At 40.7% G+C, this 16,674-nt stretch overlaps 1 protein-coding gene and 1 pseudogene across 1 annotated transcript; both read left to right on the forward strand.

The window, feature by feature from the left end:
- Positions 1–4,332: 4,332 nt before the first annotated feature.
- LOC123448350 lies at positions 4,333–7,717 on the forward strand. Its single transcript, XM_045125186.1, has one exon. The coding sequence runs from the start codon at positions 4,523–4,525 to the stop codon at positions 5,003–5,005; it is 483 nt and encodes a 160-aa protein (XP_044981121.1). The 5' UTR covers positions 4,333–4,522; the 3' UTR covers positions 5,006–7,717.
- Positions 7,718–12,791: 5,074 nt separating this feature from the next.
- Positions 12,792–13,365, forward strand: LOC123448349 (annotated as a pseudogene).
- The last annotated feature ends 3,309 nt before the right edge of the window (positions 13,366–16,674 follow it).

A 16,674-nucleotide genomic window follows, 5' to 3' on the forward strand; every position in this document is an offset into this window, starting at 1 on the left:
TTAGGGATTGAAAAATAAATTAAGTGTGAAATAAATTCGAACTTTAGGTATTTTTGAATCCAACCAAATCAATTTGAAAAGGGGTGAGATTTGGAGGGGGCTTCATGGAAATATTTTCGAGAGTTTGAGAAATGGTGAACATTAAATTAAGGCAAGGAGGCACACTTGCAAAAATAGAAAGAAATGAGAGAGGAATGGGTTTTTTCTTGAAATCACTTCGAAGTTGAAGCAAACAAGAACTCACCACTACGTTGCCAGGCACACAAACACCACACATCCAGAGTCAACACAACAAGATTCAACCAAATGAAATGTATGACATGATGGCATGATGCACATCTGAAATCAGGAAGGAAACTTTATTCACTCGATCCAAAGTGGACATGGCATACAAGGTTCACACACGGAAATGGTTACAAAGTTTTGGAAATGTGCTCTTGGGCTGTTAGAGACAGTTGGATGGCCGCTCTTGGGCTACGTCCATTTTTTAACAAACTTGATGTTTGTGACAAGTGATACTTGAGATAAGTGAGATGACTTGATGGGATGATGAAACTAGAGATGAGATACTCTGTTTATATTGATATCTGTAACTTGATCATATGGATGTGTGCAGCTGATATGTCCATTTTGCATCATGATGTCTTATTGATATTTGTGTTATTCTTGCCCATTATTCCTTATTATCATACAATTCGTATGCCCTTTCTCACTGAATATGCAAGGTAATCAGAAGGAGGGAAATATCTGGAACGTGGCATTCTGGACCGAGAAACCGAGAAAAAGGTAGAAAAATCACAAGATGCCAAATGACCTCAAACTTCATGGAGACTTTTTATGGCATTTTTAAAAATTATTAGCCCAAAATATACCAGATGGGGGAACCAGTTAGCCACAAGCCAACAGGGTGCGCCCACCCCCCTCGGAGCGCCCTGATGGCTTGTGGGCCAGCTATAGGCCCTCTCACGCCCCTCTTCTTTCATATGGTGTTTTTTGACCTGGAAAAAAAATCATAAGAAATCTTTTGGGACGAAGCGCGGCCGTATCAAGGAGGAAACCTGGGAAAATGCCCTTTTGCTCTATGAAAAAGTGATACAGCCCGGGGAATTCCCCTTCGGGAGGGGGAAATCGAAGCCATCGTCATAAGGAACGCTTCCTCCTTCATGGGAGGATCAACCTCCATCAACATCTTCACCAACAAAACCTCAACTCCAACCCTAGTTCACATCTTGTATTCAATCTTTGTCTCAAAACCTCGGATTGCTACCTATGGGTTATTAGTTGTAGTTGATGTTTGTTGGATTACTTGGTGGAAGATATTATGTTCAGATCCTTAATCATTTTTTTACACCTCTGGTCTTGAACATGTTGATGAGGTGTGAGTAGTAACTATTGTTCCCGAGAACATTGGAGATGTCTTGTTATTAGTAATCATGTAAATTTTGTACTCGTTCGATATTTTGATGATATGAATGTTGTTACTACTCTTAGTGGAGCCATGTTATGTCGACTACATAACACTTCACCATGTTATGGGCCTAGGGGAAGTCATTGTGGAGTAACAAGTAGATGATGGGTTGCGAGAGTGACAGAATCTTAAAGGCCAATTTATGCTTTGCTTCATGAGCGGCAAAATTAGATCTACACGTTTAATGCTATGGTTAGATTTATCTTAATTCTTCTTTCATAACTGCGGATGCTTGCAAGAGAAGGTAATCATAAGTTGGTTTCTTGTTCAAGTAAGAACAACACCTTAGCAACAATGCACCCACGTATAAAATTATCAAATTAGCGAACGGGAATCAGCTCAACATGATGAACATGACTAGACAGAAATTCCCATGTGTCCTCGGGAGTGCTTGCTTAATATAAGAGTACTTTTAGACCTGTCCTTTTCTACAAAAAGGATTGGGCTCCCTAGCTACACCTTTTCTACTATTATTACTTGTCAACGGTTACAAATTATATTGCTACAAAACTATCTATCACTGTTACTTACAGCACTTGAAAACAATACCTTGCTGAAAACCGATTGTAATTTACTTCTGCTCCTGGTTGGGTTTGACACTCTTACTTATCGAAAAACTACGATTGATCCCGTATACTTGTGAGTGATCAAGACTCTTTTCTGGTGTAGTTGTCGGGGTGTGAAGCGCCTTTGGTAAGTGTAAATTGGTAAGGAAACATTTTTGGTACATGCTGAAATTTATTTTTTTCTCTCACTATGAACGGTCACCCTTTGAGTCGCTTGTTCGGGTAATATTTGCGTCTAACGGAGGTTGATAAAGTTGTACCTCCACCAATGGAACCTAGTGAAAATATTTTTTATCAGACCCCTTCGGGAATGCTAGAGAAACTATTGGCTAATCCTTATAATGGTTCAACTCGTCCTGATGACCATTTGAAGAGATAGTGGATACTAAAGACATTTCTGTCTCAAAAGTGTGTGGCAAAGGAAAGCTCGTCATGATGGAGACAGACGATAAGGTTGTTTCCAGGCCATAGACATCTGAAGTACCCCATCCCACCAAGTACCTCAAGGTCAGCAACTTGCAGTTCGTGAGCATTCCTGGCGATGCAATTTTCTGAACTTTCTGTGGAGACGGAGTTGTCGACGATGGCCTAGCCACTACTGGAGGATGAATCACTATCGATCCCTTTGGTGGAAGTTATTAAGCCAAGGGGCACTCCATTATCTCCTCCATCACCGAAAACTTTAAGTAGTCTGAGGCTCTCTATGACAACCGTTCGGATAGGTTTGATCACCGGAAGGCTATTCTTGCGGAGGGGGAAGTCGGGTTCAATGAGTCTATTGACGAGTTGTGCACTTGGTTTACCCAGAGCTGTCAAGACCTTGTCAACCGACGGACTGATCTCACCAAGGTTGTGGAGGAGTTCTTTCATGAAAAAGTTGAGTAGGAGGCAGGGTGGGACGAGGCCGAGCAAAGGATTGCTGTGCCAGGACCCCGATCCTAAGCAATAGGAATATAGCATGTAACACATCATATCACTTTGCGGCCTCACGCACGGTAAACCCCATGGCTTCCACCTTACTTTGGTCGGGACAATTTGCGCCTTTTGGCTCATGTATATGAATATGTTGTTAGAAAACGCCAGAGAACCCGGGTCGACGTGACTAATTATAAACCCAAGTGGCACATCCGTACAAGAATAGGCATACGTAACACTATAATGCAGGTGTCGGTCATCAATGTCTAGACGAGTCATAGCAAGCTACACGGACTCAATTACACCGTTATACATTTCTCCGATCAACTACATGTTGACAAGTTATAGGAGGCTACATGGACTCCATTACATCGTGTGTCATTTCCCTGTGGTGACAGACACATCAGCAAAGAAGGATATACGTCGGTCAATCAATGTGTCCGGAGTAGTAGCAAGCTACCATGCCTCCGTGGAAGCACAAATAAGCATTTCCCTATAAAGAGGGATATAAAAGGCACTCTGCAAAAACATAACTAAGAAACTGTGAGTACAAAGGTACTCAATAAGACTTGCATTAGAATTAACTACATATGCATAATTATCAACAAGGGGGTGTGGAGTCTATTGCAACAAGCGAGCTTTGTCTTTTGGCTAAACTGTACTACGACTACCAGTAGCATATTTGAGGTGGGTAGCGCACACGAGTCCACATATTCACCACATCAATACACCAATATGGATTTCTAACAGCCGAGAACTGAGGCTCCAAACGATTCCATTGTTATTTCGTTATCGCCGTGTGATTTATTTGGTTGTTGCATTCATCAGCACATCATTCACATCATATGAATTGCATCAGCACTGCGTTGCCTTCATTTTTTTTCAAAAGTTGCATCCGTAATTAGTTGTCGTTCTCCCCGTTCTCGTCAACGACCGTTTCGGGACCAACTACACACGCACACGCCCACGACATTGTTAAAAATATTGTTTTTAAAGTATGTAAAAACTTTGTCGGAATGGGATGAAAGTTCGCGTGCGATTTTAATATAGTCTAGGCAGACCGTGTGCCAAATTCCGTCGCATTCGGAGGTCGGTTGATAGACGAACCATTAAACCTATATAGCGGCACTCTAGGTGGATAAATGTCGGATATTTCGGTTTATTAAAACTTGTTGCCGGGCTGCCCGTCTTCCCTCTCATCTCTGCCTAGCCTTTCTGCACAATGGACAGATCCCTCGTGTGTGACAGATAATTTCCCCAAACATGAGACGTATGATCATGGCCATTGCGTCTGGATCATCCCTGTAGTACCCCAAACCATCATCGGTATTTTAGTTGGATTTCCTAACCTGTTTATATCAACTGTTCATTGCATATCGAAGGGTCTAAATATCCCCTAACCTAACTTATCTACAATATATAGCGGATGGAACTCTAGCCTAACCCCAGATCATTTAGTTGTCCCATCCATCCACTAACCGCCACCAAACCTATCTCCAATTTGACCAATTCTCCTCCACCTAAGGATCACCTCCCAATCCAAAGCCACCAACCAGCTCGCTTGCACGCCTCCATGCCCGCAGCCGTTGTAGCCAATGGACGCTTCCACATACCAGAAGAGGGCTTCGCCGATGAGACCACTGGAGCAGGAGCTCCCGCAGCCACGCAATCCCCAGGTATCTGCGCATCCCCATGGACATACCTTAGAATCACCCATGGACAAGAGGTCGAGCCTGCCAGAGCCATGTCGCCCACACGCCCCTTCTTCTTGCTTCGTTGTGGTCCCTCTCCCATTCTTCCTCTCTCTCCCTTATTTTCTCTCTCACTCTCTCAATCTCCATGCCAAGGCAGCCATGGCGCCCTCATAGTGTCCCCGTTGCTTGTGCCTCGCCTCGTCCCCTTGGAGCTCCAAGGCACCAGATTCGCGCCGTATCTGGTGGATTCGTCCATCCCCTACCTCGAGCATGTGCAACTCACCTCGTCTGCCTCGCCTCGCTGGAGATGCCTCACACTGTCGTTAGCAAGCCTCGCCGTCGCGTTTGTCTTCTGCGTCTGACGGTGAGATCCCCATGTATTCATGGGAATACCATGTCTAGGCCTTCGGCTTAGTACATATAGAGCAGCACCCTTAATTGGAAACAAACACAGCATGGGTGCGGTGGTTAGCGCCATTGGTTTGCATCTAGGAAGTGTTGTTTTCGAGTCCCAGATTTCCCCCACACACGCACTTGGGCCTAATCCTTTCCTGGGCCGCCGAAGTGCTGTAGTCTGGCCCATCAACGTTTTTTCTTGTCCGCTACGATTTGGCATTTATCAATGCATGCATATTTCAGAAAAATTCATGATGTTAAACTGTCAATAACTAGATAACCATGTATCGAACTAAAGAAATTTATATTCGTAAAATGTTTTGAATTTTGTGCAGATTAATAATATTCAACTTCTATCCATGTTAAAAATGTTTAACTTGCCGTTTTCACGTAATTTGGATTAATGTCATAAAATTGCATAATTCTTGTGTCATTTTTTCGAAGTAAGTACCTACATGTTGTATATGATTTTGGGTTATAAAAATCCATAGAATCCATTTGTGCAATTAGTTTTGTAATTTGAGTATGTTTGTGTGCATGTTGTTTTTGTTGTGATGCCCTTTTGTTATTTTTGTGTGATTTAATCCATGCATCATATGAATTTTTGTTGAACATGACATGTGCCCTTTATGATGTGTATTAGCCCCTGGTATATTTTTTCTGCAATGCAAAAGCATGTTTACATGTTATTTTCTTGCTGCCAACATGCCATGAAAATGTTGTTGTTTGTAGTGTCAAAATAATTCTAAGTCAGAGAATCTGATTATTTCAGAATGCTAGGTTGTGTTGATGCTAGCTACGATTGTGTCTATAATTAGACATTGCTAGTATGGAATGAAATGAATTGCCTCATTCCTACTACCATGCGGCAAATTATCATGCCATTACATGACCTGTAGCATATGTTTTCTTGCTGCTAATATGGCTTCTTGATAAAATGTACTATGTTAAAAAGTGTTATTTTCACAAAGTCTGAAACTGTGTTCAAGTAGCCATCTTGTGAGCTCATTTCATAGTGATCCATGCTTCTATTCAATATGTTGTTATGAGATGGATGCTGTGCATCATGTCAACTACTTCTCCATGTATTGTTTGTGCAATTTGGATACATATAGCTTGTTTTTGAATGTGTGCAAAATGCCATGTTGTAGTTTTGGACAGATTAGAGCTATAACTTGTGTTGGTTGTATTTCACGTAGTTTCATAATATATTGCTTCATCCACGATTTAACATGATTGTGGTTGTCATTACCTACCACTTAAAATGTCAAGCCTCCCAACATTGCCATGAAAAGCCTCTAACCCCCTCCACATCCCAGCAAACCTTTGTTTGGATATGTCATTGCTTGCTCAGTCCTTCTGATAGCGTTACTAGTTGAAGGTGCAGGTTACTTCCCATGTGAAAGACTGGATTCCTTGATGTACCACAATATTATTGCTACTTAATTTAATGCACATATATATTTCAAAAGGTGGACGGCTTGGACTTTTGGCTCGGTGTTTTGTTCCATGTTCTTCGCCCTAGTTACTTGTGTATCGGTGTTATGTTCCATATTGAGCACTGCTAACATGCTTGGGGTTGTTATGGGTACTTTCTTTATTTTTGTTTTGCGAGAAAACTCTTCTAGCAAGGCCAAACATTGGTACTACATGTGCTTAATAACTAGCAAGATTGCGTAGGGACTTTTAGGACAGTGCTCCTCATGAGTGTTGGTCCAAACAGAGCCACTTGCAGGGCCACCCGGGGCAACTCGGGGGATTTCTAGCAGGCGACCGTATGTCGTGCTCATCTGGTAGTACCCTGAGAAAGAGATACACGCGTATCCTATTAGGATCTGGCCTACTGAGCGGTTTTGCTAGATTTGTTTTATCTTTCTCGAACATCTCGTGCACGGGATTCCGAGGATACTTGGGCTATCTCAAGGTTGTGGTTTTCCACCAGGATTGCAAGGAGACTGTGGGTTTTTCGTGGTTGAGGTTTTCCATGCAGCTTGTGGATAGTTTGTGATGGATGAGTTGGAGCACCCCTGGAGGGTTAAATCTTTCTAAGAGTTGTGCACGCGGTTATGTGGCCACTTGGAAACTTTGTTTAACATCCGGTCATAACAAACTTCAAGTAAACTCAACTAAAATATGCCAACTGTGTGCGTAACCATGAATGTCTCTTCTCGTGAGCACTGAATTCGAGAGAGGACGTGATGGTGTTATGCTTAACTCGTTGGTAGGTGTGCACGATCATAACTTGATCATTGTTAGTTCACGACCGTTTATGCGGAGGTCATTCCCTCTTATTCTTGTACTCTTTAGTTAGCCACACAAATAAATGCATAGTGTTTGCTGCAGCCTCACCACCAAACCATACCTCACCCATTTAGCTTTGTTAGTCTTGATACCTTTCGAAATGATATTTTTGAGTCCCTGTCGCTAAGACATTACGACAACAACAGTTGTAGGTACAGGTAGAGTGATACTTTGACATGAGCATGATGAATGTTCTATTTGGAGTTTCTTCTTCGTGTTCATTGATCTAGGATGGTTCTAGGTCAGCAGCCTGAGATAGCAAGGATGGACATCCTTTTATCGTTTAATTTCGTCCATAGTTGGATGATGCTCATATGAATGGTGATTGAATATATGTTTGTATTGAGATGATCATGATTAGCTTGTGGCGAGTGCAAGCCAATTTCGTATACTCATCTCCTCTTTACATGTACTTGTAACAATATCTATTCTTGCGAAATAACAGGATGCGCTTCTATCCCTATCAAGGCTCTCATGCCAAAATAAGGATAGGAACACATCTTGGGCATTACAAGTTGCTATCACAGCAGTACCGAGCTAGGAGCTCCCTTGATTTATCAAACTTGGCCTAGTCGAGTCTAGCAAAAATTATTTTGTGTCTAGTTATACAACGAAGAGTAGGATTATTTTTACTCCTCTTCTATGCTCTGATGAGGAATCTTGACGTAGGAATTTTAATTCTACCCTCTTCTTACTCAAAAAGTTTATAGGACCACGTGGGTATTTTGGAGCCTCTATGATGTCGATGTTATGGAATTATGTTCTTGGTGCCTCTTGTTTTCGAGGAGTAGAGCTCCAAGGGGTTTTTGACACATCGCTATCATTCAGCTTCCTTAGTATCTCAAGAAACACACATCCAAATGCTTCAATACTTCCCTTGGTGGCAAATATTGCCATGAAATTTCCATCATATGGAGGAGATAGCTCGGATGATCTACCAGGTCTACTATCATTCTTTTTTGAAGGTCTAAGGTAGATGAGTTTGTAGAACTTCTCGAATATGTGTTGAGGCTTGCGGGTGCTATTTTGAAGATGATCACATTTAATAGGTTCCTGGACTCCCAACCTGATGACATAACAAAGAAAGATTTCACAAGTTCTCGGGTTGGAATTCAAGTTGTCACCTAGGATTATCCTTCCAACAAATGCATAGTGGGTAATGTATTTGATTCCGACTTAATCTTCAAGCCTCATGCTTTGCTTTTTTGGAGTATAGTAATTTGAGTTATTTCGATGTCAAGTGGTGATTTCATATCTTTCCTAAGCGTGTTCTCGTATTTGTATGGGAGTGCTAATCCTTTTTTCTAAATCAAGTTGTCATGTAACTTGTTTGAACAAGAGTGTCTCCCTTCAAGTTAATTCAATCCTCTCCAATATTTCCAAGATTAGTTCAAATATTTCTTTTTGGAGTTCTTCTCATCTGTCCCCAGTTCTTTTTGTTTTTCCCCACCCTCCCAACTATTAAATTATCGCCCAAGTTCCTTTTTTCATTGATGTTTCCTCTATTCTTCGTTCGTATCATATCCGGTGATGCATTGTGGAGATGCTCAATGCTAAGTTCGTCATGTCTTCCTCTCAGGTGGATTCTATTCAAGATTTTGGTGTTCATCATATCCTTTTCATTTGTTCAATGCTTTCTAGTGTTAGAAATTCTTATCAAAGCCTCTCTTATTTAGTCATCCCTCTCTATATTCTAACAAGAGTGTTGAAGGCATCTCAGAAGATTCTTTTTTCTTGTTCAAATCTTTTCAACTACTTCGAGGTTCTCACCTCATCAAGTTCTTAATTTGTACTATTGCAATCTATCTTGCTAAGCAATATTTTCAACCATGTTCTCTTTTAGTGGGCCCATAACCCATAGTTTCTTCTCCAGGATCATACTTGGCTCTTCTAAACTTTTTCGGAGATCTCTAGACCTTTTCAAGTGTGACGTAAGTATGGATTCCATCATGCATATTCCTTCTCAAGATCGTTTTTAAATTATTTTCATCGTTGTCCCAAATTTTCCTTATTCATTGTTCCGGAGCATTTCAGTAATTCATGGTGGTGCTTCTTGCCATCATTCTTTGTATTGTAGACAGAAGGAGAGTTTCTCTTGAATCTTTGTTTGTTTTTCTGAAGAATCATCGTCAAATCTTGTTCCCATCCTATTGAATTGTTTTCAATCATGGGAAATTCCTTCCATATATATCCGGAAAGTTTCAGAGTTGTTCTTATTTCTCTAGCCTACAAGGCCATCATTTCACAAGAATTCTTTGTTCTCACCTTTCAGCTTTCATTCTCAAATTCTTCTTAATAGTTGTCTCTTTGTTCTTATCTCAATAATTTCGGTGCCTTGATGAAGTTTTCTGTTGGGCGGATCATGATCTCTTCGTTCTCATGTATTCCATTCATTCATATATCCACACTCATTCCTAGTTCTAACCGGTGGTTTGCTTGACAGTTCTTCATGTTCATTTTATTCTCCAATCTTGTCAAGAAAAACAAGTGGTGTGGCAAATCCTTGATTGTAATCAATTTAACTTGATCAAAGATAAGCATAACATAATTCTTGTTCTTCTTTCTTTTCAGTGAGTTCAATTCTTCATCCGGAGTTGCTCGTGATATCAATTCTTCATTCTAAGTTGCCCATCTCTTCTTTTCTAGAGTTTCAAGTCTTCTCAAGTATCTCTTCGCAAACTTCCATTTTAATCTTGGAAGGTCATAAGCATATTCTTGTCAACATTCATTTATTTTGATCATCCTTTTCTTCCAGGAGGTTCATCTCTTTGATCTTGTTTTATCAAGATTTTATTCTTTACTTGCATATCCATTTAACCAGAGTTTTGGGGCTTTCTTTTCAATTTCTACCGATCATATAAAGTTTTGCTTCTCTTTTCAACCGAAGTGCTGCCCAAATTTCTTTCAAATTCTCGCTTGTTCCTCATGTCATTCTTTATCTCTTTCAACCTCTAGGTTTTGTTGGTTTCACTCATTTGTCTAAGAAGCAACTAAGTCATACCTCGTCCTCTTCTCTTCCTCTTCCCCTTCATTCTAAGATCTCAGGCCGAGATCTCTTGTTAGGAGAGGTGAGTTGTAACAGCTCGGAACCGACGCTCGAGAAGATTCCCCTTTTATTTCCTTATCGCCATGTGATATATTTGGTTGTCGCATTCATCATCGCATCATTTGCATCATTTGCATTGCATCAACACTCATTGTCATCATTTTTTCCAAAACTTGCATCCATTATTAGGTGCTCGTTCTCTTCGTTCTCGTCGACGATCATTTTGGGAACAACAATACACGCACGCGACCTCGAAATTGTTAAAAATATTGTTTTGAAAAGTGTGCAAAAACTTTCAGGAATGGGTTGAAAGTTGGCGTGCAGTCTTAATATAGTGTAGGTAGACCACGTGCCAAATATCGTCGGACTTGGAGGTCGCTGGGTACCCGAACCGTTAAACTTATAGTTGCACTATAGCTGGATAAACATCAGATGTTTCGGTTTATTAAAACATATTGTCGGGCTGCTCGTCTTCCCTCTCATCTCTACCTAGCCTTTTCTGCATAGTGCACGGAACCCTCGCCCGCGCCCGATAACTTCCTCTAACCAAAAATGTATGGTCATGACTGTTGCGTTCAGATAATCATCGGTTTTTCAATTGGAGTCCCTAACATATTTATGTGAACCCTTCGATCTATCTAGAAGGGTATAAATAGCCCCTAACATTACCTATCTGCTATATATAGCGGATGGAACTCTAGCCTAACCCAGATAATTTAGATGCCGCATCCACCCCTCAGGCACCACCACCCGTGTCTCCAATTTGACCAATTACCCTCCACCTCGGGATCTCCTCCCTATCCAAGGCCACCAATCAGCTCACCCGCACGGCTCCATGACCGCAACCGATGTAGCCTCTAGACGCGTCCGCATGTGAGCAGAGGGATTTTTCCACGAGACCACTAGAGCGAGATCTTCCCGGGCCACGCAATCGTCATAGAGCCACGCATTGATGTCTATTATGCAAGTTTATTCTTGTAGACTCGTGTTGGGCCTCCAAGCACAAAGTTCTGTAGGATAGTAGCAATTTTACCTCAAGTGGATAACTTAAGGTTTATCAATCCGTGGGAGGCATAGGATGAAGATGGTCTCTCTCAAATAACACTACAACCAAATAATAAGAAGTCTCTTGTGTCCCCAACACACCGAATACAATGGTATTTTGTATAGGTGCACTAGTTTGGTGCAGAGATGGTGATACTACTGTAGTAGTGATAGTATATATTGATTTTTGTAATAGTAACAATAAAAAATAGCAAGGTAACGAGTAACAAAAATGAGCACAAACGGTATTGAATGCTTGAAAATGAGACCTAGGGTCCGTACTTTTGCTAGTGCAATTTCTCAACAATGCTAATATAATGGGATCACATAACAATCCCTCGACGCGCAATAAGGAATCACTCCAAAGTTCCTATCTAGCGGAGAACATAAGGAAAATTTGTTTGTAGGGTACGAAACCACCTCAAAGTAATTCTTTCCGATCGATCTATCCAATAGTTCCTACTAAAATAACACAAGTTATCCTTTCCGATCGATTTATCTAGGAGTTTGTACTAAAATAACACGAAAAAACTTTGGATTCATAATACTCAATCCAACACAAAGAACCGCAAAGAGCGCCCTAAGATTTCTACCAGAGAAACAAAGAAAAGAACATGCACGAACCATTATGCATAGATTATCCTAATTTCACCTCGGGAATCAGCAAGTTGAGTGTCAAAACATATATCAAGTGAATCAAAATGATGCCCCATTGTCACCACGGGTATTCATAGCAAAATATAAATCAAGTGTTCTCAAATACATAAAAGTATTCAATCCGATAAAACGGAATCTCAAATGGAAAACTATATTCATCACAACAAGATAGAGATGGAGAAACACCATATGATCTAACTATACTAACAAAGTCTGCGATACATAAAAATCATGCCATCTGAAGAACATGAAAGAGATATTAAACACATAGCTACTAGTACAAACTCTTAGCCTTGTGAGTGGACTACTCCCTCCTCGTCAAGGTGGTCATAGGGATGATGAAGATGGCCTCTGGCAATGATCTCCCCCTCCCACAGGATGCCGAAACAGGTCCCTAACTGATTTTCTGTGGTTACAGATGCTTGAGGCAACATAATTTATGATCTAGCATTACTTCTGGATGTTTCTCTATTTACAGGATTTTTGGGCGTTGGAACCAAGCCAAGATGGGCCATGAGGTGCTCACTAGGTACCAGGCTGCGCAAGGGTGGTCCGGCGTTCCCTGGTGCCTAGTGGGAAGCCTGGGCCTCTGATACGTCCATTTTGCATCGTGCTTTTATATTGATATTTATCGCATTATGGGCTGTTATTACACATTGTGGTACAATACTTATGCCTTTTGTCTTTGATTTTATAAGGTTTACATGAAGAGGGATAATGTCGGCAACTGGAATTCTGGGCTGGAAAAGGAGAAAGTTTGGGATACCTATTCTGCACAACTCCAAAAGCCGTGAAAATCAGCGAGGAATCATTTTGGAATATATAAAAAATACTAGGCGGAAGAAATACTGGAGGGGAGCCACCATGAGGTCACGAGCCTACCAGGCGCGCCCCAGCCCCCTAGGCGTGCTAGGGGGCTCGTGGGCCACCTGTTACCCCTCCGGCTCCCTTCTTCTGCTATATAGAGGGTTTCGTCCAAGAAAAAATCGAGGGAGAGTTTTTGGGAAGAAACGCCGCCACCACGAGGCGGAACTTGAGCAGAACCAATCTAGAGCTCCGGCAGGGCCGTCCTGCCGGGGAAACTTCCCTCCCGGAGGGGGAAATCGTCGCCATCATCATCACCAACACTCCTCTCATCGGAGGGGAGTCATCTTCATCAACATCTCCATCAGCACCATCTCATCTCCAAACCCTAGTTCATCTCTTGTACCCAATCTCCGTCTCGTGACTCCGATTGGTACTTGTAAGGTTGCGAGTAGTGTTAACTACTCCTTGTAGTTGATGGTAGTTGGATTACTTGGTTGAACATCATATGTTCAGATCCGTAATGTTGTTCAATACCACACTGATCATGAACATAATGATGTTTTGTGAGTAGTTACGTTTGTTCCTGAGGACATGGGATAAGTCTTGCTATAAGTAGTCATGTGAATTTGGTATTCGTTCCATATTTTGATGTGTTGTATGTTGTCTTTCCTCTAGTGGTTTTATGTGAACGTCGACTACATGACACTTCACCATTATTTGGGCCTAGACGAAGGCATTGGGAAGTAATAAGTAGATGATGGGTTGCTAAAGTGACAAAAGCTTAAACCCTAGTTTATGCGTTGCTTCGCAAGGGGCTCATTTGGATCCACCGGTTTAATGCTATGGTTAGACTTTGTCTTAATTCTTCTTTCGTAGTTGCAGATGCTTGCGAGCGGGGTTAATCATAAGTGGGATGTTTTTCCAAGTAATGGCAGCACCCTAGCACCGGTCCACCCACATATCAAACTATCAATGTAGCGAACGCGAATCATATGAACATGATGAAAACTAGCTTGACAAAATTCCCATGTGTCCTCCGGAGCGTTTTACCTTATATAAGAATTCGTCCAGGCTTGTCCCTTGCTACAAAAGGGATTGGGTCATCTTGTTGCACCTTTGTTACTATTGTTACTTGTTACCCTTTACGAATTACCTTATCCCGTAACAATCTGTTACCTATAATGTCAATGCTTGAAGAGAATACCTTGCTGAAAACAACTTGTCATTTCCTTCTGCTCCTCCTTGGGTTCGACACTCTTACTTATCAAAAGGACTACGATAGATCCCCTATACTTTTGGGTCATTAAGACTCTTTTCTGGCGTCGTTGCCGGGGAGTGAAGCGCCTTTGGTCAGTGGAATTTGGTAAGGAAACATTTATATAGTGTGCTCAAATTTATTGTCACTTGTCACTATGGAAACTAATCCTTTGAGGGGCTTGTTCGGGGCATCTTTACCTCGACCGGAAGCACAAAGAGTTGCTCCTCAACGTACTGCACCTACTGAAAATATTTATTATGAAATTCCTTCGGGTATTCTAGAGAAACTGTTGGCTAATCCTTTTACAGGAGATGGAACATCACATCCCGAGTTGCATCTAACCTATGTAGATGAAGTTTGTGGTTTATTTAAGCTTGCAGGTTTTCCCGAGGATGAGGTCAAGAAGAAGGTCTTTCCCTTATCTTTGAGGGATAAAGCATTGACATGGTATAGGATATGTGATTATACTGGATCATGGAACTACAACTGATTGAAATTGGAATTTCATCAAAAGTTTTATCCTATGCATTTGGTACATCGTGATCGGAGTTATATCTATAATTTTTGTCCTCATGATAGAGAAAGTATCACTCAAGCTTGGGGAGGCTTAACTCAATGTTATATTCATGCCCTAACCATGAGCTCCCTAGAGAAATTATTATTATGAACTTTTATGCTCGGCTTTCTCATGACAATAGCACCATGCTTGACACTTCTTGTACCGGTTATTTTATGAAGAGAGATATTGATTTCAAATGGGATTTATTGGAAAGTATTAAACGCAACTCTGAAGATTGGGAGTTTGATGAAGTTAAGGAGTCAGGTATGAATCTTAAGTTCGATTGCGTTAAATCCTTCGTTGAAACAAATACTTTTCGTGATTTTAGCGTTAAACATGGACTTGACTCTGAGATAGTAGCTTCTTTATGTGAATCATTTGCTGCTCATATTTATCTCCCTAAGGAGAAGTGGTTTAAATACCATCCTCCCATAGAAGTTAATGTAGTAAAACCCAATCCAGTTGAAGAGAATGTTATTGCTTATAATGATTCTATTGTTCCTAGTGCTTACATTGAGAAACCTCCTTTCCCTGTTAAAATAAAGGATCATGCTAAAGCTTCAACTGTGATAGGTAAGGGCTACATTAGAATACCCACACCCCCTGAGCAAATTAAAGTTGAACCTAGTATTGCTATTATTAAAGATCTCTTGGCTGATAATGGTGATGGGCATGTTATTCAATTCTGTGAAGCTGCAGCTAGAATTGCTAAACCTCATGCTAGAGACAAACATAAACCTGTTGCTGGCATGCCTGTTGTTTCTGTTAAGATAGGAGATCATTGTTATCATGGTTTATGTGACATGGGTGCTAGTGTTAGTGTAATACCTCAATCTTTATATAATGAAATTAAAGATGAGATTGCACCTGTCAAGATGGAATTTATTGATATTAATATTAAACTTGCTAATAGAGTTACTATCTTCCCCGTGGGAATTGTTAGATATGTTGAAGTCTTGTGTGGTAAAACTATGTATCCTACTGATTTTATCGTTCTTGCTACCACACAAGATAGCTTTTGTCCCATCATATTTGGTAGACCTTTCCTCAGTACCGTTAATGCTCAAATTGATTGTGAGAAACAAACTGTTACTGTTGGCTTTGGAGGTGTGTCACATGAATTTAATTTTTCTAACTTTGGTAGACAACCTCATGAAAAAGAATTGAGGATGAAATTATTACTCTTGCTTCTATTGTTGTCCCTCCTACTGATCCTTCAGAGCAATACTTGCTTGAACATGAAAATGATATGCATATGGATGAAAGGATGAGATAGATATAGTTATCTTTGAGCAACTTCCTATCCTTAAGAATAATTTGCCTGTTGAATTACTTGGATATCCACCTCCACCAAAGGGTGATCCTGTGTTTGAGCTTAAACAATTACCTGATACTCTTAAGTATGCTTATCTTGATGAAAAAGAGATATATCCTGTTATTATTAGTGAGAACCTTTCAGAGCATGAAGAATAGAAATTATTGAAAACTCTCAGGAAGCACCGTGCTTCTATTGGATATACTCTTGATGATCTTAAGGGCATTAGTCCCACTCTATGCCAGCATAAAATTAAAACTGATCCTGATTCCAAACCAGTTGCCGATCACCAACGAAGATTAAATCCTAAGATGAAAGAGGTGTTACGAAAAGAAATACTAAAGCTCCTTGAAGCAGGTATTATTTATCCTGTTGCTCATAGTGATTTGGTAAGTCCGGTGCATTGTGTCCCTAAGAAGGGAGGTATTACCGTTGTCCCTAATGATAAAGATGAATTGATCCCACAAAGAATTGTTACTGGCTATAGGATGGTAATTGATTTTAGGAAATTAAATAAAGCTACTAAGAAAGATCATTACCCTTTACCTTTTATTGATCAAATGCTAGAAAGATTGTCTAAACATACACACTTTTGCTTTCTAGATGGTTATTCTGGTTTCTCCCAAATACCTGTTGCACAATCTGATC

Source organism: Hordeum vulgare, chromosome 4H (assembly GCF_904849725.1).
Source record: "Hordeum vulgare subsp. vulgare chromosome 4H, MorexV3_pseudomolecules_assembly, whole genome shotgun sequence".
Lineage (NCBI taxonomy): Eukaryota > Viridiplantae > Streptophyta > Magnoliopsida > Poales > Poaceae > Hordeum > Hordeum vulgare.